General features: G+C 43.0%; 2 protein-coding genes across 3 annotated transcripts; one reads left to right on the forward strand and one right to left on the reverse strand.

The window, feature by feature from the left end:
- Window positions 1-1,276: 1,276 nt before the first annotated feature.
- leng8 (leukocyte receptor cluster (LRC) member 8) lies at window positions 1,277-14,077 on the reverse strand. 2 transcript variants are annotated; one of them, XM_076281036.1, is made up of 15 exons: window positions 13,760-14,077; window positions 12,267-12,405; window positions 11,943-12,122; window positions 10,842-10,919; window positions 10,289-10,706; window positions 9,883-10,057; window positions 9,279-9,449; window positions 8,878-9,105; window positions 8,424-8,576; window positions 8,013-8,307; window positions 7,631-7,732; window positions 7,463-7,531; window positions 7,215-7,344; window positions 6,745-6,952; window positions 1,277-6,528 (listed from the first exon to the last, which is right to left on the reverse strand). In XM_076281036.1, exons 1-15 carry the CDS (start codon window positions 13,798-13,800, stop codon window positions 6,366-6,368), a joined length of 2,550 nt encoding a protein of 849 aa, XP_076137151.1. In that variant the 5' UTR covers window positions 13,801-14,077; the 3' UTR covers window positions 1,277-6,365. The 2 variants fall into 2 exon arrangements, with proteins under 2 accessions (XP_076137151.1, XP_076137150.1); XM_076281035.1 differs by having other exon boundaries at window positions 11,934-12,122.
- Window positions 14,078-18,868: 4,791 nt separating this feature from the next.
- On the forward strand, window positions 18,869-22,403 carry cdc42ep5 (CDC42 effector protein (Rho GTPase binding) 5). The gene is made up of 2 exons (XM_076281021.1): window positions 18,869-19,017; window positions 20,077-22,403. The coding sequence occupies exon 2, from the start codon at window positions 20,082-20,084 to the stop codon at window positions 21,024-21,026; it is 945 nt and encodes a 314-aa protein (XP_076137136.1). The 5' UTR covers window positions 18,869-19,017; window positions 20,077-20,081; the 3' UTR covers window positions 21,027-22,403.
- The last annotated feature ends 1,313 nt before the right edge of the window (window positions 22,404-23,716 follow it).

The raw sequence follows: 23,716 nt of genomic DNA on the forward strand, positions 1-23,716 counted from the left end.
AACATTTTGAACACAGCTGGCAAGTTATCTTCTATGGTGTACTGTCGCCCTCTAGTGGTTAGCACGGTCCATACTTAATTAAAAAAATAACTTTCCTGTGGATTACATTTCACCTTTGTTTCTAGTTGGTGCGAGGTAAATGGGATTTTAACAACATCATTTAATTTGTCCTTACAGATGAACCACCAAGCCATCTAATTTATTGTCCCCACACACTCCTTAACCCAGTAAAAACATGACCTGAGGGGTATTTCACAAAGGCAGAATTAAGACATCCAAGATAAGTGATAAAGCGAGGTTTGACATAGCGTTGTCTGGTCATCCTAGCTAAACTCGTTTCACTAACGCCAATCCAAGATGAGTAGGAGCAACTATGTCAAGCCAGGTGTAAGTAATTCAGGATGTGTGCGCGTTCTCGTTTCTGCTCCAAAATGCCCACGGTTGGAATAAAAAAGACGCGGAAAATAGCATCATTCACACAAAGTGAACAACCGCTTTTGATATAGACTAACAATGAAGTAAAGTTGTCATTTTTGGAATGGGGAATCATGGCTATTTCTGTAAAACAGCGGGAGTAGGCGTGGTAGACCAACTGAATGCAAATTTACGTATGCACCCACCACGTGTGAGTGCTTTCTTGTCTCGGAACGCAACGTCATTAAGAAAGCGCTTGCCTCTGCAAAGATGCATGATATACCTTAATATTATAGTTGAAAATACCTCCGAGAACTTGCCCCTCCACTTCCAATCAACTACAGTAGGCTATTCATCAAACGTCTATCAATAAAATAAGCAAACAAAGAGTACCTAGGTCTATTAATAATTATAAGGCTATCACAATTAAAATAACTATATGGTAGTAGGCAGACAATCTGTTTTGTTTTGCGAGCAAATACATTTAGCAAATAGTTTATAAATGGAATAAAGCTCCTTAAAAATTAGCACGGAGGTCTGATGTGAATGACAGCTAGCTGAACCAATAAGACGACATAATTACCATTAGAATTAACTTAGCTTGGCTGTTAGGTGCAGAGAATAAATCCCCATGGTAACTTATGTGCCATCTATTTTGTGAAACCAAGTCAAGGCGAAATTCATCCAGGATAACCTAAAAATCCCAGCTTAATCCCTTATCTAGGTTTTGTGAAATACCCCTCTGATTATTCAGTCAGAACTGAGACAATAGGAAATTAGTAAAAAAAAAAATTATATTATTTTTCATATTAAGTATTTACTGAAGTTCCATAAAAATCCCAGCTACATTGACAACACCGAATATTTTCTAAACTTCCTTTATTTCTTATGTTTGAAGAATGAACGTACATATGTACAGTATATTATTAACTACAAAAAACAACAGTATGAAAACTATCCAATTCAGGAGGAGGATCAAGGAGTTATGTTTCCCATGGGAAATAACATCCTCACAAGTTCCAAGGAGTCAGCTGCAAGAGAAACAGGGCACCAAAGCAGCACAAATGCCATACTTACTACTGAGAGAATGTGCTAGTAGTACCAACATACAGTTCAGCAAAGACTACTCAACACATACTCCAGAGTGGGAGCGGAAGGGGGAGAGGAGAGGACAGGAACGATGATTGCACACAGGCCCAAAACAGCATGAAGACAGAAATAATGAGGAAGTAACAGAAAGCAGGAGAAAGATAGGAGGGTGGAGAACATTCACATGACTAGACATGCTGGTTAAGATGCTTGGACAAAACCACTAACAGAACACGACTAAACAGGGGGGGGGCATAAAAGAACAGGGTTATTGAAACAAGGGACTGGAAGCAGCTTCACTTTCTTCTTTAGGGAGAATGAGTGCAGTTAGTTAATGGCAGATGGATTAACTTCACTGTGGTGGTAGGAATAATTGCATGAAAGAGGGAAATACAAGGGTACCGAATGTAAGCATTTCGTTTAAGGGGAAAATAACACAGGTAAAACAGAGGACAGGGATAGTGGTTGTGTTCCAGATGAGGTGGGAGCGTGTCAGCTAAGGGGAGTGGAGGCGGACTGAGGGAGTTAATGTCACAGATCACAATTACAGACAGCAACCAACAAAGAAATAAAACACTATAACATAACATTCTGCCGAAAGAAAATAAAGCCTGAACAACTGAATGTAGTTGAGAACGATCATCAACACTAAAGGAAACAGGTTTAAACATCTGTAGAGTACTGTATGTCCAGATCGATTATGCACCACCAAAATACTGAGGGTTTTACCCAGAGGTGAAAAAAAACAAACAAACCAAAATCAACAAAATAAAAATAAATTCTTTCAAATAGGGTGAATTTAAGTACTAATTTGTTGTCTCAATTGAGCTACTTAATATATTAGCAAATGGAATAACAATGGCAAACCACTACCAGATGGGGTAAGGGAAAAACAATGGATGCAGACACTTCTGAACAAACAGTAAACACTTTGTCTGACTGAAATAAAAGCTTAAAATATATAACCAACAGCATTGCTCAGTTTAATTCAATGTCTTGAAGCTACAGGTACACAACAGTAGCTGGTTGTTAACTAGTCATGGTTATGGACTGGATAAGAGAATGTAGTGTTTTAGTTGGAAACAAGATCAAACAGGACAGACAGCTAACGGCTTACATTCACCAAAACACAATCTTCATGTGCAGAGGCATTTAACTCAATTAGCCTGAAAACATGGCAGAGACTTAAGCTGTTGGTGCAAGTCTTCCAGTGCCCACAACTTTCTCCAGTTTTCCTCTGATGCGTTCTCCCCCTTTTATTTCAGAAGCCTCCTTTTGCTCCCAAAATGCAAAACTGCAGAGACAGAGAACAATCTTGTAGTAAGTAAAAGATCAGTGATGGATGGGAGAGAGAGAGAGAGAGAGAGAGAGAGAGTGCAGATAGAGAGTAGAGTAGAAGCCATACATTTAGAACACAGAGTACTACGTTCTCAGCAGTGCATTTACTTTTTAAATGTAAAAGGAAAAAAAATAAAGCTAAAACATCATAACTTCTCCTGCAAACTTGCACAATAATGATGGATATGACTTACTAACAGAAGAAAAAGAAAAATCAGTACTACTACCAATTTTTATAACTGACAAAATTGACTCCAGTGGGTAGGGGCAGAAACTCTTCAAAAGTCTTTTACATACATTGTATACACCTGCCAGGTATACACCTTCACTTAACGAGGAGTGATATTTCATGTAGATCAGTGCCATTTGCACTCTACATAGATGAATGGATCAAGATGGAAACCCCCACCAAACACAGCTTATTATCAAACGTATCAAGACAAGAAAGCAACAGCAGGTGCTTGTTTGGTAGCATTAAACCAAATCTTTCTCTTGCCAGTCAGTGAACCATGTGCTTAAAAATATTAGACTTCTAAAAATTGAATGAATAATGAAGCAACAAAAAAACTATTTGTTGTAATTAAGGAAATGTGGCGACAGAAAAAAAGAGAAAAACTTAGAAAGAAGAAAAGGGGAAGATTAGGTATAGGTGAATAACCAGGGTGACATGGACTGAAACGTCCCAGTGGCATTAGAGGCAGGGTGTGGGGTGAGGGGACTGACAACATGCTACTAAACAAAGCTAGCTTTTCAAAAGGACAAGAAAAAGATTTGGTTTATTGAGAAAATAAATCAACATTTTATTACAATCCCTGTAAAGAAAAGTTAGTCTATAGGTGGCATTATTCACTAGGAGTGCTGCTGGTTGATCTCTGGTCAACATTATCCATGTAGGACAGGGTCAAAGTCTTTTATCGTTTTATCACTGAGACTTGTGACACGAGACATCAAAAGGCTGCCTGGAGCCCTAGCAAGTACAATCTCTGATTGGAGCTTCAGACCGGCAGCAGCTCCAGTCGTTTCTGCTAATCATTACTAAAAATGCAATATGAGGTCCGAGATGACCCATCTACACCAGCACAACAGGAGCTGCTTTAGGGCTGACCCACCAAAACACAGATAGTCACATCATTCTGCTTCATTCATACACTTACCCTCTAAAAATAAAGGACAAATTAAAATACAAAAAGAAAAACAAAACATTATGTACACTATTTACACTTCTAGAACCTGTGGAGGGAGCTTTACGACAGTCTGACTCTACGTGGCCAATTACACCGTTGGTCCTGAAAGATGGCACTGAATGAAAAGTGAACTATTTGTGGGGACAGACTCAGTTCTGCCAGAATTCTGTGGAAACTGACCAGCAGACTCTTTACAGCATATTAACATTTCTAAATTCTTTAAATACTGTTCAAAGGGTCTAAAGTGTTCACCAAAATAATCTCAAATTAGCAAACGGACAAACCACTACAACCTTACTTCATGAGGAATTGACAAGATGAAAATGTAAAGTGTTAGATAACAATACTGGTCCTTACACAATCTTCTGTGAGTCTGAACAGACTAAAAACCACACCATCTAAGCTTTGGGATTGGACACTCAATTCATGAATTTTACTAAATGACCAAATTAATTGGTGTATAATTTTGAAAATATTGTTCTAAATACCAGATCTAATTACAGTTTCATTCTGATATATTTGCAATGGTTAATACTGTAGTTTGTTTTGTGGGCAACATTTAAATTCTGAAAAAGTTGATTAGAAATTCTGACTAGCATAAAAACAGCACAAGCACATCAGAATACTTGCTGCGTTGTCATCTGCTCCTCTTCTCTCAGCCAGTAAAGTCCCTTTCTCTCTTACCAGACATACATACATACGTACATACGTGCTTCGTATCTGGAAAAGGGTGAGGTGTTGTGGGGAGTGGCATACACATACAAACCCAAAGCCCTCCAAGCTTGTGCCTGGAGCTGGACGTCACAAACCCGGTAGATAGAGGCCTGGTGATGGACAACAGCTACTGGTGGCAGCTGGTGCCACACTGGGGTGTGCCACACCTGGTGCCACCTGGGGGATGGCGAGGAGGCCGGCGGCCTCTGGAGAGCTGCAAAGGGTGGCAATCGGCATCTGTCTTCTACACGGGTGGAAAACTTGGGCTGCCATCTTAACGCGAGGGGTGGAGATAAGCCTGATCACACTTGCTAGGACTGTGGCCTACGATGACTTGCAGCAGGACGAGGGTGGGCGCTCCTAATTGACTGTGGCATCTGCGAGGGGTCTAGATGTAAGTAGGTAGCTGGCTGCGTGTGTGTGAGCATGTGTATGAGGGAAACACATCTCCGTTAACACTTCATCCACAGCTACAATCAAGAGTCAATGCTTAGCACCAGCTGTGTGACTTGGCTAACCTAGCTCACTTTAAATAGGGGAGTGAGAGGTGGACAAGCAAGTGATGGATACCCAATTTTCTCAAGCTGTGACACCTGGTTAGAAAGGGGCCTTTTTTTCCCATGTGGAACGACTGGGTGGGGTAGAGGCTCTTGCACCAGGTATGGTATGGTATGGCCCACTAGCACTAAAGGCTAGCTCCAAGCCTCTTGGCTTTCTCAGTCAACAAACAGCTTCACAGAGCACAAGGCAGAGGACATGGGGAGGGAGGGGGGGCACAGTGGAGGGAAGGGTGAGAATAGACGACACCCCTCCACACCCCACCATAACATGGCGCTGGGTACACTGTAGACATCTCTGAGAGGGGGTGTGTGGGGCAGGTTAGGGCATACAAACCACCATCTTCTTCACACTGGCTACGGAGCTGCTGCGGCCGAACATCTCTGCGAAACACTGTGGGACAAAAGTCTCTGTGGGCTGGGCAGCGCACATTGGATCACATCGCCAACAGGAAACAGGATATGACCTTTCACCAGAAACTTTTCTCTTGGACTTGCTTGCTTGCTTGCTTGCTTTCTTTCTTTAGGCTGAGGAGGGCTTTTGTCTTCTCTTGAGCTTTGAGGCTGCTGGCTTGAAGGGGAAGAAAAAGACATGAGAACAGAACACTGTTAGCGTAGCAATAGTGTTGCTAGGGAGCGCTGCCACCTGGGAGACCCTGACTCTGTCCTGCCTCTGGCTGCCTGTGCGCTAGGCTAACCTCACGTGCAGGCTGGGGAGAACTTGAGTGTGCTTGAACGCATGGGCCTATGCTATGCAATGTAGTCGGAGTCTGAATGGGTCGCTAATGGGTGTGTGAAGTCACTGCTGTGATTCCAATAATGAAGGTGCCTGATGAGCATGTATCTGAGGTGTTGGCCAGTGAGAGCTAGGCTTGGTCAATACCAGTCTATCAGAGACAGCGAGAAGTCTGCCTAATCATATCTCAGAGTGTATGTGTGTGAGACTACGTCCCTTCCTGGCCTAGGCAGTGCTGAACTAGGTCCCTTATAGCCTTGCCATCTTTCCTTTGGAAAGCGCTCACATTCCCTCCCTCCTTCCCAGGATCCCACTCCCCAAGATCCCCTTAGATCAGGAAGCAGCCAGACCAGCTGAACTGGCTTTGCAGTCTATCTTAGTGGGGTCAGAAGGCAGGTAGGACACCCCGAGACCCGTCAGAAAGGCCTGGCACGTGTCTAAAGAATCAAAGGCCAGGCTAGACTGCACATACTCCACCGGTACTGACGGTCTGAATCTGTGGAGGAGGAAACAGGGGATGCAGAGGGGAAAGAGAGAGAAGACAAGAAGGAAATGTTTAGCCTCAAAGTACGAAAAAGCACAAATATGGTCATATTAATCTAATTGGACAGGTTTCTGTTTAATCTAGTTGGACAGGTTTCTGTAATATGCCCTAAATCTGTTTTCCACAGCAGACATTAGGAGAGAATCGGAGTCTCCGTGCTTCACTCACGTTTTGAGTATGGCCCGGAGTGCCAGCTTCCTCTCTCTCTCTAAAAACTTGTCGATGAGGTAAGGCCCCATGCGCGGGGCTTTCCGGTAGAGCAAGAAGAAGCGGTGGTAGTTTCCGAGGGCCCAGGCAGCACGAAGCGCCAGAGCGTGAGACACATACATGTCTTCTCGTAGAGCAGGGGTCAGGTACGTCAGTTCAGTCGTCATGTCTGAGGGTCAGACACACAAGTCACTTCACAAATCCAGCTTCAATATTACTAAGACAATGTTTTTGTTTTCTATTATGACCGAGCAGAATGACCTGTTCTGTATGAGGTTTATCTACAATGAAGTGACCAAAGCACTCCATTAACAAACTACTTGCTAGAAAAAAACACAGCTGTTCCATTAACCTTTCCAGCAACTGTAAGCACAAGCCCCTCTAAGATAAGGAAATAAATAGAAAGCCACAAAAGTAAAAAGCAAACTGACCTCCAGAGTTTTTGGTAAAGATGTAGTAGATGAGGCGGTAAGCTGTGAACTCTCCCACATTCTCTGAAGGGCAGTCCTTGTACAGGGCCTTCAGCTGTGTCTGGCACTGGTTGAACTCCTCGTGGTCACCCTGATGACAAAAAACAGCACACACATTAGTGTCTCCCCCTCAAAATGACTCACGGCCCCTGTGTTCCATCTGCCTGATGCTTCCTAGCCTGACAGAGTTGGTTTCTGGGCAGTCCTACCTTCTCAAGGGCGATGCGAGCGTGGTTTTCGTAGACCTCTACAGTGAAGTCCGTTCTCACACCCTGAACCTACAGGCAGACAGGAAAATGAGTCAGACATGAGGAGGTGCATTATGGGACTTGGGATTGTAATAGACGGATGATGGCTTTGTGTAACAAGGGACTCACTGTGAGGTCCTGCCGGATGGATTTCATCTGTTCGCAGGCGTACTGGTAATCCTGTTTATTCTTCCAGTGGGCTTTTACTGCAATCAGAGACTTCCTCAGAACCTTCAGAGGAAAACAAAACCATCTTTACAAAGAAAGGATGACATACTTAATCTTTTAAAACAAAATTTTAAAAAATAGTAGTAGTGACAAGAGCACTGATTTGAAGTCCAACACTTATTCCACAAGCTCAAGCACACCACCAACCCCAAAAAACACATCATTCATCACTCATTCAACAGTAAATACTGTTTTACAGACATCATAGCTGTCTATGGCTAATCCATAACATACCACTTAATAAACTAGACTGAGGTTGGCTATGAAGTGTTCCAAGACTTACCGACACCGGTCTGACGGTGGAGGGGTCTGGGGCACAGGTGAGGCGCAGGTAGTTTTTGGTGATGTCCTGGCAGGTACCCACGATGGGGCAGTCCTCCCAGCTGAGGCCCTCCTGGGTGGCGTTGGGCAGATCAATGGCGTTGATGTTCAGCACCAGCGGCTCTGTGCGCATCTTGGTGTGGAAGCGTGCCGCGCGGCTCTGCTTCTTGGCCTCCCGCATGGGGTCGTGGAAATCCAGACCAGCATTACCGCCTTTCCGTTTCTTACCCATTCCCATACCAGAGTCCTCGGCGTTCCTGGGAAGGGAATCTCAGTGCTATTACATTTTATACCACGCAAACTCTGTGATTCCATTAAAGCTATAACTCAAACATCCAACATGGCTTCAGTATATAGCATTGGCTGTTCTTACCTCCTTCCTCTGTTGGCTCTCCCTCCTCTTCCTCTTCCGCCACCGCGGCCCCGATCCCGATCATTACCGCGACCTCGCCCACCTTTCTGGTTCCGACGGGAGATCTGTGGCCGGTCGCTGGAGAAGCTGCTGTCGGACTGGGAATCGGAGTCACTGAGGGGAGAGCGTGCCAGATTCACTGAGTGTGTCGGTGTCCCCGTCACAATACATAACACTTCTAATTAGCTAGCTTATCTGACACTGTCTGAAAATTTCCCCATGGCAATGCAAATGACCTGTGCTTAAAAACTAAAATGATTACAAAGATTCACAATCACAGACATGATGAAGTGGTCTTTCTTTAAACCACAAAGCCAATCATACAGTGTATGGGCACTCTCTGGCCATCCGCTAGGCTATAAGCTTAACTGGCTGCACCTGGCTGTGCTAGGGATTCTCTGGTCCTCAGTCTCACCTGCGTCTGCGTCGGTCCCGGTCGCGATGGCGGCTGTGTGAGGGGGAGGGGGATCGGGAGGAGGAGCGCGAGGAGCTGGACGAGGGGCTTCGCTGGGTGAACACGTTCCTGTAGTGTCCCAGGCGGCCTCCGCCACCACGGCCCCGCGTGGCTCCACCTCTGCCCAAGGACATGTCCTGGTTTCGCTGAGGGGGCACCGCCTCCCATCGGGACTGCTTGGCCTTCAACCTGCCAGACACACACAGACAATCCAACACTTAGGTTAGAAGAGAGAAGACAACATAATAATCAAATACACAGATTCAAAACCCAAAAGTAAAACACCACAAGAACCAAAATTACATTAAAAAAAATGCCGCAGAACTATGAATGAGTGGAGCCAGAGTCGGGGTGGGACTCACTCTGGCAACGGCTCTCTGGTCCAGTCAATGGTGTAGGCGGAGCCGTCCTGCAGGCGACCCTGCAGCACCTCCTTCAGCACTTTCTCAGTGCGGTCCTTGTCGTCCTCGGACTCGCAGGCGGTGAAGCAGCGCTGCACGTACTCCTTCATGGCCTGGGGCCAGTCCTGAGGCCTGTAGAGGGAATGGAGTAGTAGTTACAGAAGCTGCTCTAACTAACATTCTCTAACTGCTATGTGACGGAATGGACCTCATAAACTGAAGATTGTCCAGATAACATCAAACTCTCTGGTCACTTTACATCAAAGCAAGGGAATATCTGCTCAAGCAGTATGACACATTGTACAAGATCAAAGGTTATGACAGGACAATGTGCACCGTTTCGATATCAAAACAAAGCTTGGACTGTTAGTAGCATTTCAACATATCACGATATTATCGCAAAATGCTTGCTCTTGTTTAGAGCTTTGCCTGTCAACAGTGAACATGTTTGCAGTCTAGGCCTGATAAACGGTCTCTGCTTGCCTTTACTCCTTCAAGTGGAAAGAAATCAAAAACACCACTCCCTATCTCATTACAGCCAGGACAAGCTTCCATGTTCACCCACCCTTTCTGGACACCTCCGGCTGTTGTGGCCGTGACCGCAGTAGAGACTGACGCAACCGTAGTTGCAGTGGCGGCAGCCACTGCCGAGGCCTGCTCGCCTATTGGAAAGCTCTGATTGGTCATTACGTATGGGCGTTTTGGAATGTTGAACTTCATTCCGACCGCTCCAGGAGCCTCTGCAGACGACAGAGAAGAAAAGTTACAGCCACAGCACACAAGAGACTGAAACCCAGCAATCAAGTCATGTATGTGCATTCTTTTCACACCAACTAAGGTCAAACTAGTAATCAGAATAAGCCTAGGCTATATTTACCATAAAACCACACAGGAGAGACCTCACAGAATGCTTTGCATTTTATAGTTCCTTATATTCAAGATATTATCTTTAACATGATGGCAATACTTACGTTTCATTCGCTGCCACATTGGCTGTCCTCCTTTATTGGCATTGTTAACATTGTTGGGCTTCTTGGCTCCTTCGCCCCGCCCTGTGCCACCGTATGGCCCTGATTGGGGACCCTGCTGCTGTGTGTTGGCTTGGGAGGCCTGGTAGCCCTGACCCTGGTAGCCCTGGCCATAGCGAGGCTGGTTGTGGTTGTAGTTCCCTTGGTAGGGCATGGCTCCATTGGGACTGTAAGGGGTCTGGGAGGGGGGTGGAGGGTACTGGGAGTTGGGGGGAGGGGGAACGGGAGGGGGTGGAGGGGGAGGGGGCTGCTCTGAGGTGGTGGGGCTTTGGGGGGGCGGCAGAGGGGCGGAGGTGGGAGGGGCCTGTGGCTGGGAGGGGTAACTGGAGGACTGGTCCTCCATCATAGACATGGCAGGAGGCTTGACCAGTAGGAGGAAATGTAAAAAATTTAAGCAGTTAATTAATTCTTTACTAATACAGTGAGCATGTGAACTTTCAAATCGTCCACTACAACAACCAGTAAAAAACAAATGATGCCAAAGAATAACTGTTACCTGTCCTGTTGGGGTGCTGGGTGGCTGGTACGCCCCAGGAACACCATACTGACCCTGAGGATAACCGGCTGCAGCATACTGAGGAAAGAAAGCACAACCATTTCACACAGTTCTGAATCATCTGAAAAATCAGCTTAGATCTGCAATCTAACTTCTCTTCTAATCTTTATACATCCAGTTCTTTGAATGTACAGACTACCCACTAGGAGACTTGTTTTTACCAATATTGTGATTTAATATGCGATTATTTTATAAGCTCTTTATCTTCGGTATTATTTAACGAAGACAAACAATAAATCATTCTATAGTATAAACAACACATATATAGTTATCAACACCACAGGACAAATTAAGTTCCAAACTCATGCATGCAAATTAACTGGTTTGTTCTTATCACAACAAAGTCAATCGCAGAGATAAAAAACCCTCTTTAAACAGGCAACGTTATCAGTTGTTAACAGCATGCAAGAGCCTTAGCTGGCAAACTGATTTTAGAACACAGATGGGTTGGTTAGCTGCTTGTCAACTAGGCTACTCAGGGATAACATTAGGCTATTAATTCATTAACTGTGACATGAAATGTTAGCGCCGCCAAGCCCCTTGGAAATCGCCAATAGTAATAGGCAGTTGGAGAAGTAAACAAAATTAGCAGCGAAAGTTGCTGCACAGGTGAATGGCTGATATGTGTAGCCTAAACAGCCGTGGCGTTTTAATAATCAGCTGGCCCCTGAGTGATGTGTAAACGATGCAAGGTCTCATGCTAAAGTAGTAAAGCTGCACAGGCACCCTGAGTTTCTACCTTTTTGGAAGAGACTAAGGCCAGATTAAAGTAGAATTCCAGTGATTTTTCACATAGATCTCTATTTCTCGAGGTCACCGAACATAATAAAATAAACATGGCCCCAGAGTGTAGCACTGTAGCTCTAGCTGTTGGCTGCAGCAAATCGAGCTAGTGAAAAACTTCCTTTCGAGTTTTGTTTTGGTACTGAGTGACCTCAGTACTCAGTGACCTCGAGAAACAGATCTATGTGAATAATTGCAGGAATTCTCCTTTAATTATCTGATTTTACTACACATTTAGCACACACTTACCGGACTTACTGGAGGAACGGGATGGTAGTAGTAGTTGTATGGATATGAACCATACCCATACTGCTGGTTCGGTTGTTGTGGGTACCACTGGAAATACTGTTGTTGTTGTTGTTGCTGCTGCTGCTGCTGCTGCTGCTGTTGTGGTGGTCGAAGTCCAGCCGAATCAGTTCCCATCATATACTGCCCGGCCTAAAACACCCACAAAACATATCACAAAAGTCAGCCCTGTGATTTACATTCATCGGTTAAATATAGGAACTATGAGAAAATTAAACAAACCAAGATAAACCACACAAAATATTACAAAAGCCACCAAAACAGTGATTTTCTCACCTGTGTGTTGGTGGAGTTAGCCTGCGAGGTTTTAGTTGTGTTCTGACTCTTGCTGATGGAGGCAAGGGCCTGTCTGGCCTTTTCCCACTCTGGATTCTCATGTACAGGGGGATCTGTGCCTGGGGCACCAGCAAATGGCCTAAACAGAGGAGAGAAACAAGGTTTATACACATCTACCCATCCAAGTAATCCCAGGCCTTGTACTAACTGAAAAAGCAATATCAATATCTCGAACATTAGACATAGGTGGAAATACATTTGTTGGTGAAGCAAACTGGGTATTTAACTATGCTAATTTCACATCATTTTCTTGAATTTCCCCTTGGGGATAAATAAAGTATCTGTTTATTTATCAATCTATCTATCCATCTATCTATCTATCTTAATTTTGGTTTCCAGCCAGGTTGTATTGTCTTTAAAATGTTTTGAGTGGGCCAAGCTGAGATCTGTAGTACCAACTAAACTGGTGAGGTATTCATGGAATTTTGATGACCTAACGACCATTGGATGTTTTGGAATATGCTGGAATGAACTCTTTATTGGAAATGTCTTTATCATCATGATACTGCCAAAGAATTTGACACAATTGGCAGACAGGCCTGTGGCGTGTCCTGTCAAGTCAAATCTGTCAGATATACTAGTTAACGTAAAAGTGTATCAGAGACGGTGCCCCTGTAAAGTCGCCCACTATGAGCTGTTGCATTAGATGAGAATGTAGAGAGACATTAGATAGAATGTAATGAGACATTACATTAGATGTAACCTAACGTTAACGTTACAATATTTCTAACTCGGGTGACAGACAGATTCTAATAGAAATGTATCGATATGGACCTAACGTCAATAAAAGTTAACGTTATAACAATGACTTCGTTCTAAATTTCGCATATCTTCCTGTGCAGGTGTTTTATTGCATTGTGTACTGTAAATGTGTCAAAATAAGAAAATACCACATGACCAGGGTAAAGTACACTAAATAAGGTCAACATCGACGTAACGCAACCCCAACCAGTAGTCTAATGCTAACTGACTAGCCATTTACAAAACAAGATATTTCTGTGGCACAAATTCTTTAGCACGCTAACGTTAGCATTAGCAAACAGCACTAGCTTTTCGGTCTTGTTGAACGTAAATTAGTTTTAAGTAGCTAACGTTAGACTCTGAAACCTGGCTAGTTTACTTATGATGCAATTACTCGGTCTATGCACACTTCAGCCAGAGCAACACGTAAAAATGAATGTTACATAAGCCTTAAGTTAGCAGCCCCGAGTTCAACACTGTCGATTAACATTTCAAACTCCTTGTACATAAGCTAGCTAACGTTAACGTTAGCTAATAACATTATCGCTACGTTGCTAGCTAATTTAATAGCATTTTATCTATCAACTACCATTTAACTATTACATGCTGTGTTGATTGGACATTACAGTGGTTCGTTTTACACAAATATAACTACATGCCATCAATCAGGAACAAAAACAGAGGCGTCATACCAGTTAGCTGGAGGTGCAGACTGCGTTGTATTCGCCGCCATTTCGCCACTAGCAAGTTAGCTAACTAACGTTAGCCTGCTAAACTTAGCAGTTGGGATTTTTCAGTCTGACAACCTAAAAATATCACGAAAAAACAATCTACGCTTAAGACAGCTTGTATTTAAATTCGTCGAGGTAACCGAAATGTACTGTTATATCGAATTCACATATATTATCTTCTCAGTAAGTTATTTGATGTATGCCATCTCCTCGGTCGTTTTCTGGACGTAAACACAGAGACCTAGTCTAGCTTTCAGCTTCGAGAGAACGGCACTATGAACAAAATGGTTGCTAAACGTGACGAGGGGTTTCGAGATCACTGTATCCAGGATGACTGTGGGCGTTCCTATCGGTGGTTCCAACCTATGGTTCCAACCAACCAGCCCCATTAAATGCTAGAACCATTTTTTGTTGCAACTTAAATTGAATGTTTTACGCGACAAAGCAAAAATAACTATTGGTAAGATACTTTAAGTATCTAACGTCCTAAATTTAGATTGTGCTTCGTCATTCGTTGTAGGCGCTGGGCAAAGCAACTGGTTTAGTGGCATAGGCCTACTGGGGAACACTAAAATAAGTGTCCTCTTAACTGGACCACACACACACGACACATATTTGAAAGTCATTAAGTTTCAAGTTTAAGTTTTATTGTCGCATATACTTTGCAGTAGACTATAGCGAAATTCTTGTGCCAAAGTTGCATTAGTGGAAGGAGGGGTAACACATGGGGGACATAGAGGGGACCTTAAATAAAGGAAGTTGGAAAAGGACTACCACACATAGCCAAACTATCCAAACATGCACACAACAATATACAGCAATAAATATATATATACACCGACACACACAACCACTATACTTGCATGCTCAATAGCATAAATAAAATCTCATGGACATGGGACATTTAGGATTCTGACAGCTTGTAGGAAAAAACTGTCTCTGTGGTGTGGGTGGTGCTCCGGAAGCGCTTGCCAGAGGGAAGCAGAGAGAAGAGAGAGTGAGCTGGATGGCTGGCATCCTTGATGATAGACTCAGCCCTCCTCTGACAGTGTGTGGTGGAGTAGATTATTTGAAGCTGAGGGAGGTCAGTCCCAATGATTTTGGATGCAGTCCTGACAGTCCTTGACAACAGTTTCAGGTCGTGAGCAGACAGGTTCCCCAGCCACACTGTGATGCATCCAGTCAGGACGCTCTCAATAGTGCAGCGATAAAAGTTCAACAGGATTTTTGTTCCCACACCAAAGCTCTTTAGCCTCCTCAGAAAGAACAGTCTCTGCTGTGCCTTCTTGAGGATACAGGTGGAATGTAGGGACCATGAGAGGGAGTTGGTGATCTGTATCTGCCCAGGAACTGAAAACTGCTGACCATTTCCACAGGTGAATCATTGATGCAGAGAGGGACTTGATTTCCTGAAGTCGATGACAATCTCCTCAGTTTTGCTAATGTTCAGGGAGAGGTTGTTGTTAAGCCCCAGTCAGGTCTCTCGCCTCCTTTCTGTAGGAGGCCTCGTTGTTGTTGATAACTGCTAACTGGAGCCTGTTGGTCAAGAAGTCCAGCACCCAACTGCATATGGGGCTGGTCAGATCCAGTTTAGATGGTACAACAGTGTTAAAGGCAGAGCTGTAGTCAATGGACAGCATTCTAATATAGGTGTTATTTTTGTCCAGGTGAGCTAGGGCAGTATGCAAGGTGATGGAGATGGCATCATCCACAGACCTGTGTTTGTATGCAAACTGGAGTTGATCCAGGAAAGCAGTGAGGTGTCAAGTCAAGTTCGGTTTTATTGTCATATGTATAGTAAGCCTACAATACAATGAAATGCATTTTGCTCCATCACTCACATGCAGTATAACAGAAAAGGAGACATACAACAGACAAAAAAACAGACATAAAGTGCATAGTGCAAGAGAAAGTGCATCAGCTATTCAACAATCTGACCGCCTGTGGAAAAAAACTATTACTGAGATGGGTGGTGCTGGATTTAATGCTCCGGTAACGCCTCCCGGATGGTAGGCGAGAGAACAGAGCATGAGCGGGATGATTGGGGTCTTTAATAATGCAATCAGCTTTCCTCTTGCAGTGGGAGGTGTAAATGTCATGGAGATCAGGTACGTTAGTGTCAATAATCCTGGCTGCTGACCTGACAACTCTTTGCAATTGTTTGCGGTCATGGGAGGTTGTGTTTCCCGTACCACACTGTGATGCAAAAGAAAGAACGCTCTCAATGGTGCATCGGTAGAAATTCTCAAGTGCTCTGGTACTTAGGCCAAACTTTTTAAGACGTCTCAGAAAATAAAGGCGTTGTTGTGCCTTCTTGAGGGTGCACTTGGAGTTTAGTGACCATGTTAAAGTGTCTGAGATGTCAACGCCTAGAAATCTGAAGCTATCAACAATCTCTACAGATGCTCCGTTGATGGTAATAGGAGTGTGATCTACTCTGGCCTTTTTAAAGTCAACAATGATTTCCTTAGTCTTATTGACATTAAGGAAGAGGTTGTTATCATGGCACCACAGGGTAAGGTTCGCTACTTCCTTTCTGTAGGCCGTTTCGTCATTGTTGCTTATGAGGCCAACCACAGTAGTGTCATCTGCAAACTTTATGATGGAATTTGAGTTATGGATAGCTACGCAGTCATGTGTAAACAGCCTGTAAAGTAAAGGACTGAGACAGGTGGATGACAGGTGGATGACAGGGCCCAGGTCCTGAGCACTAAGGTGGATGAGAGTGCTTTGCCTATCCTTACAGCTTGGAGTCTGCCCGTCAGAAAATCAAATAGCCAATTACAGGTGTGTGTTGATGAAGCTGCAATCAGTCTCTCCAGGCACTTCATCACCACAGATGTTAAGGTGATGGGCCGGTAGTCGTTCAGGCAGGAAACAGAACTTTTATTGTTGTTATTAACGCTTTAGGTAAGGGCAACTTTTTGATTTTGCAGGGTTGAAACTTTGAAATCGCACTTCCCACTAAATATCACGAGAGCTGTTGATCCAATGCTTCACTTCTGTCATTGAATCTTTCCTGTGCACATCCATCACAGTCTGGTTCAGGGCAACCACGGTACAGTATAAGAAAAGGCTGCACCGTACAGTTACCCTGGAAATCCAGAGTTCTCGCGAGAACACAATGGAATTGTCTCTGCGAGACACTCTGGCAATGATGCACGTTACTTTTACCCCTTGCATCCCGGAGAACCAATCAAATCGGCGTATCTGATATAGGCGGGCCAGAGGCGAGCTAAACCGATGACGACAGCGCTGCAACGTTGGAGGTCAGTAAACATTGGTCGTAGTGTTATCCAATTGGGTCGAAGTCCAGAATCATTCAGAGTAAACATTGGTCTAGTGTTATCCAATTGCGTGCAGTGAGATTTTCAAATGCATGCTTGGTGGCGCCCCTCAAGTTGGGCCATTACATTGTTCCTGGCCAGACCCTTAATCTTTCTAGATTACCAGGGTCTGGATTTTCCAGGCTACCGTACAGTAAGGAAAGCAGAAGAAAAAAACACTGTCCATCTCCTTGGACATGTAGGAAGAGGTAGGAAGTGGACAGGGATCATCATTGAAGATTCCACACACACTGGCCACAACATTGTTCAACTCCTTCCTGCAGAACCTCTTTTACCAGAGCAACCATGCACAGGAACAGCTTTTCTCCTATAAGGTGATCACCTTTAGGAATAGCTGACCAGTATGCCAAACTTGGTTATTGGACAGTTTACACTTGGCTTCATATAATCCACAAGTAGGCCTACCTGCGCACACGTCATGCACAATCCACATTATGTTGCACTTGCCTTCCACATCACACTTGTAATTATATGTTGACTATATTGTTAGAGGGGCACCAATGGTCAGAACCTAATTCCTTGCATGTGTAAGTATAAGGGAGGTACTTGCTGAATAAAATCTGATACTGACAACTCTGATAAAAATGTATGATCTATGCAGGAAAAAGAAAACAAGTATGTCCCCCTTGTGGTCAAAGTCATCTGACTAGAATATAAGCATTGCAAGAAACTTGCACTGAGCATGAGAAGTACTTTAGATCTGAGCCCTTATGTGCTTTTTGTATTAAATCAAAAATAATACACAACTCCTTTCTCTGTTTCTTTGTTTTTATCCACATATTTAATGTATGGTTGAAACAGAGGGTCACACACACACACACACACTAGTTTTTTGTCCCCACCCCCAATCCCCACATCAGCCTATTTCCTGTCCAAACTCTCACAGCTGTAAACCCACTTCCAGGATGTAGCCTATATGTTACAAATTCCTTCAACTAAAGTGTACAGATGGCATGTAGGGGAAATATTCACTGCAGAAACATACAAGAGAATGAACAAAAACACAGAGAGAATAGTGAATGTGTGTGTGTGTGTCTAGGCTAAAAGAGATGGGAGGGGGGCTTAGGAATACTAAATGTTCACTTTCTGTCTTGGTGAGATCAAGTCTACACTTTTTAGAAAGCTCTTTTATTTTATCATTCCAATTCAGATCATTCTTTTTGTAGCCAGCCAACTAACTGACCCTTTCCCAGGCATCTGGGTTCTGAGCCTCAGTGGAGCCTCAGACCCATTTCCATCCTTTATCCTTTTCTGAGGTCACCGGTATGCGTCAACAGTTTCCTGATGACTCATGCCAATTGAATAGAAAGCAGGATGAAGTCATGCATGGGTGCTGCTGAAATATGCGCTAATAATATAGCAAGAATATTTGTTTGATTCATTTAAAAAATAATAACAGTGTAGCATAGGCCTACCCAGTTGAACACGAAAACAATGTTGACAGACAACATTCCTTGACGTTTGCACTCCTGCAATTAAAAGCAGTAGGCTACACATTTTTTAGTGTAACAGAAAAGTGTGGCTAGACTTCTTTCTGAAGCATTAACAATTCTGCAATGGGTTCAGTTTCACAAAAATACAACTCTGTTATAGTATTAATAACTCCAGTTAATTTGCCGTAGGCCTATTGTAGCTATTCATCAACATCTGTCGTCCGACTCGTCCGCGCTCGTAGCCTAGCCTACGTAGTGCTCTTTCCCTCACTCCCTAGTAAAGGCGCGTCACTTCCTTGCCCATCCCAGTGGGAGAAAAAGAAATATTAGAAAGGAGCAAACGACGCTTGGAAAGAGCGAGAAAAGAACGAAAAGAGAAGGCCAGATGAAAAGGATAGAGTGGAGGGCGGAAGCGAATCACAAACATAAACACAGAAAAGTAAGTTTCTTTAAAATTCGGCTTTTGAGACATTCCTATCTCAAAGTTGGCCAAAGAGGTCAACTTCTTAGCCTACAATATTTCCTTTTCGACTGCTGTCTATTCGATGGGACAGTCTCTAAAATGTGTCTGATTCGTATAGATAAGACATGGGCGGGTATGGAAGAGGGAATATTCGAATAAGGAGTGTTTCCTAAATTTAGTCCAAGTAAAAAAAAAAAAAAAAAACACGATATGTTTGTAAATAAGGTTTGCGTATTTTCCAAAACAGTCAACTTCACTGCGCAATTAACATGTTGGCAGCTGGAAGTAGTTTAAGGCTATTTGGAAAAGAAAATAGTAGCCTATCACTTTCTGAGTTAGTTTGGCTACTCCAGTTGTTGTCTCCGAGATACGATTATGTTTCCAGCTGTTGATTCTTTCAGGTAGCCAAAGGCTCGCTAAAATGGCGAAGTTAGTCTGCAGGCTACTTTTGTTGTATTCAGGTCTTGTAGGTCTTACACGATAACTTCTGTCTAAAGAAAGCATTACAGCAGAAAAAGTAATTTTTTATTTTTTTGAAAGTTTTGACAGACCCTGGCAGTTAAGAACCCTCATTTCCCTGTGCTTTATTGAAACCACACTCCTACTGATTTACCAGGTTATCACTGATTTAATAAACAATTAATGCATCGTTTTATTTTATAACGACAGACCGAGGAGCCCTTTCATAGTTCACTTGAAACTGTAGACGCTCATGCGCTTTTCACCCTTGGGAGAGAGGATTCAGAAGAAGTATGTGCTTGCGTTGCATGCATATGTTTCACTTACAAGTCTGAGCATGGCAGCATGGGCGGCGAACAGCGCAATTCGTTTCTCACACTTCTTGCGCAACACTTCTATCGTGTTTTTCATCTGTATGGTTTATGAGCTGTCAGTCTACAATATGTTATGAATGTAATCTGAACTCCTCTGAACTGAAACCATGTATCCTATAGGCCTACCTCATGTAAAATATTTGACTTTAGCTATCAAATGATAATCAACTTATCCTTCTCTCCCCTTCCCTTATGGACACAGTTACCATGCCTCTCCATAAGTCTTCAAGGGGGCGCTTGGACCCCACAATGATATCCGCCCCACTTGGGGATTTCCGCCACACCATGCACATTGGTCGGGGTGGCGATGCCTTTGGAGATACTTCCTTCTTGGCCACCCAAGGCAGCTCCTCAGCAGACTCTTCCAACTCAGCTCCAGGATCTACAGAGCCAACCGACTCAGAGGCATTTCTGAACCATGACTCATCCGATGGTAATTTTAACACCCCAGATTCATCTAAGTTGAATGAATTACAGCACTCAGAGTCTGTGTCCTCATTTGATCTGGACCTGGATTTGGGGCCCTCCATCTTAGGGGATGTTCTGGGTGTGATGGATGGGTTGAGTTTGGACTCCAATTGGACTACAGACAAGGATGCAGAAGAAAAGGAGGTCTTCAGTCCCAGCCGTGGCACCCTGGAAATGGAAATGCCCGGAGAGGATTCTACCGTGAGTTCAAAGAACGAGGTGAACGAGAAGAAAAGGATGGAAGGTGCAAATGGGGAAGAAAATGGAGAGAGGGGTCTGGATCAGTTGAGCGACGGTAATGGATGGAAGGCCAAAGGCCTCAAGCCCAAAGTGAGGTTCAGCGAGAAGAGAGAGGAAATTGTTGACCAGTTGGTTAAAGGAGACAGCCAGGGGGTGGAGGGCGAGGAGACGGAGTGCCCCAGCCCCACAGAAGTGGAGCCTGAGGGAGCTGCCATGGTGTCTCATGAGAAGGTGTCTGGAGAAGTAGAGCCGGCCAATCACAGAGCTGATTCCCCACCGAGTTCCACCTCGTCTCTCAGTTCCGAATATGAGGGAGTCGCTCCATTGGACAGAAGGAGGGAAAGCGAGCAGCACTCAGAGACAGATTCGGAAGAGGAAGGAGGGGTCGACGGCCAGCGTGGCTACACATTTGAGGATGAGTTTGATGATGAAATTGGACTGTAGGAGTGAAAAGTTAGCATCTAATCAGAGAGGAGATAGAAGAGGGACTCTGGTGGGTTGTCAATCATGTACAGTAAACTTGTCTGATCAACACATTGCAAGAAAGGGAGATTTAACCAAAGCTTAGTTGAAAGTTCTCTGACATCGCAGCAATAACACTTAAGAATCATAGTCACACTAAGTTTACAAACCAGTCTCTCCATAAACACAGACTGCATCTAAACAAACCAGATACATTTTTATGTTCAGGTCATTCCATTAGCTAAACATTAGATACAACAGCTGTTCTTAGTTCTCTTATGAGGAGATATGAATACAAAACTACCAGCTGTTTTTTTAGAAAATTGTGAAACAGTACAATTTCTCAGAGGGCAGTTTTTGGGCACTTTAGCTTCTTTCAGTGAACTGGAAGTTTCATTATCAATGCTCAGTGGAAAATGCACGTGTAACACAATTAAAACCATTCCAACCAATAAAGATACCTTAATAGTATTATAGTCATAGCATTTAAACCAAAGGTTAGTCTTAAATACTAAAGAACAGAAAACACATAATAAACATGTATAGTTTTATAGTATTCTATATTGGTGCCTTGAAAGCTGTTGTTTTTAGTTTGTGTACTCCCATACTTTCTATTTTTGTACTGAAAGTGGCCTTGGTATATTGTATAAAGTGTGTGATGTGACAGAGTCCACCATTTAAAAGATGGACGCGGAGGTTGAAACTTTCACATAATAACAGGAATTCTCTTGTGAATGCTGGAATGCTCTTGGGACAAACCTTTGGGGCACTAAGATAAACCTGTGTACATTCCTTGTGACTTACTTTGTCTTCTTCAAAACATGACCTTCATGGGTGAAATATGTTTTAATTGTACTGAAAAGTTATTTTTAGGTCAAACCTTGTTTAGAGAGCAGTTTTATCCAAGTACATATCATTTTGGAAACTGTGAACGGTTTACACAATTGAACACTCTGGTATGTATTGGCTCTGAAAGCGATCATTGTGCTCTATCCTGAATCATCACTTTTATGTGAATGTAGTGTCAAGCTGTACAGAGGCTTTTGTATGTCTGCAAACTCCCCCCAAAATCTGTACATGTTTAAAGATTAGCCATTTTTTAAGACAGTAAGACTGTTTAGCCAGGGGTCATAGTGTGAAGTCAGATCAGGGCGTTGGTAACAATGTTAATATAAAATGTTATTTAATTTTTTTTTCCAGATCTGTTATATTGGCTAAATGGTGAGGCTATTTTCTCTAAATCTGTATCAATGGCAAGTCTTGGTTTTGTCTAAAGCTATATTCTTGATAACTTACCTAAACTTGTGATCTAAGATTCGCTGGTTACATAAATAAATCTTTCTTGCTTCATAGCCATAACCATTTGTTTTCATATCCATTTCATGCAGTTTAATGTGTGTTTGTATGTACTGAAGCACCACTTATCGTAATGGTTCTAAAATCTTTCATATGTCAGTTGAAATGGTACTTAAAGCGAAATGTATGATAGTATTTGTTATTATGAAGTTATACGCCTTTCATTCAAGCGTAAAGACAAATCCAGTCTCTGACTGCTGGCTGAGCAGTGCCATTTCCTCAGTGGTTTTGACACTTAACCTAAAATAACAGTCTACAAACAGTAAGGTGGCCATTGGTGAGACAATTGTGATGAATGGATGGTTGCATTGTGAAATTGAGAAAACTCCTACACTATGGTTAAAGTAACTGTATCCATGCATAATGTTTTAAGATACGGCTTCATTTTCTGAAAGTCACACAGACATAATAGTGAGTTTTATAAAAACGTTATGAAGGCTTACCAAATTGTTCTGAGTATGACAACAAGGGAGCTGAAAATGGATCCAATGGCAAATGGATTCAATCACAACACATACCTTAGATGTACCCCAGATTGACTCACAAACGATTGAGACAGCCTTCTGTGAAATATGCTAGGTCCATATCTAATCAAGAAAGCGGTTTCTTCATATTCTACAACTCGATTTAGTTTCCTCTTTTCTTATGACTATCCAATAAGAATGAAAGAGTATCTTGAGCTCTCTTGGGCCCTGCTGGATTAGTGCTGGATGACATCATTGATAATAATTCGACAGGATCCTGGATTTTTGTGGTTTCCGAAGCTGGTGAGGCAGCTGTCAAGGCTTCAGGTCCAGGAGCGGATTTGTTATTTTTAATATGGAAAGTCTCTCCAACCATATCTATGCACAATATATACGATGTAATAGGAAATGTAAATATATATATATATATTTTTTTTTTTAAAGAGTCCAATTCAATTGTCCCATCTCCAATCACCACACTAAAAATGGAAAAGAAATAATAATCGACATCATTTAACATCTTTCCCAATGAGTATTGTTGTTCTGGCATGATCTCATTGATATTGAGCAATATTGTTTTTTCTGGAGAACTTTAATTAGGCAATTATCTTGATCATCCTGAACCCACGGAACCGGTTGTGGTTACCCAGCAACATTGCTAAAAAAAAGCTGCCCTATGTATCATCCCAAATCAAAAGAAAAATAAGCAGTCAAGCCTGAGTATTTCCAACTTGGAGCTGCAGTAACTCTAGAAAAGGTGGTATCGGTAACTTGTGGGGATACATCCTGTGTTCTATGGCTGGGAGTGCGTCAGAGCTTTGTGCATGCTAAATGATGTAACAGCGTAGTTGC

Source organism: Alosa pseudoharengus, unplaced genomic scaffold (assembly GCF_046254945.1).
Source record: "Alosa pseudoharengus isolate Yale_2024_CS ecotype anadromous, Long Island Sound unplaced genomic scaffold, YU_APseudo_1.1 YU_APseudo_1.1_scf_12, whole genome shotgun sequence".
Taxonomy (NCBI): domain Eukaryota; kingdom Metazoa; phylum Chordata; class Actinopteri; order Clupeiformes; family Clupeidae; genus Alosa; species Alosa pseudoharengus.

Bases quoted from the DNA above. Each gene is read 5' to 3' on its own strand.
- leng8 (XM_076281035.1), bottom strand. From the start codon at position 13,800: ATGGCGGCGAATACAACGCAGTCTGCACCTCCAGCTAACTG. The intron at 7,345-7,462 runs GTAGGACTGCCC...TTTTGTCATCAG, and splicing joins CTCGCATCGCCCTTGAGAAG to GGTGACCACGAGGAGTTCAA. The intron at 6,953-7,214 runs GTCAGTTTGCTT...TCTGACCCTCAG, and splicing joins CTTTACCAAAAACTCTGGAG to ACATGACGACTGAACTGACG.
- cdc42ep5 (XM_076281021.1), top strand. From the start codon at position 20,082: ATGCCTCTCCATAAGTCTTCAAGGGGGCGCTTGGACCCCACAATGATA.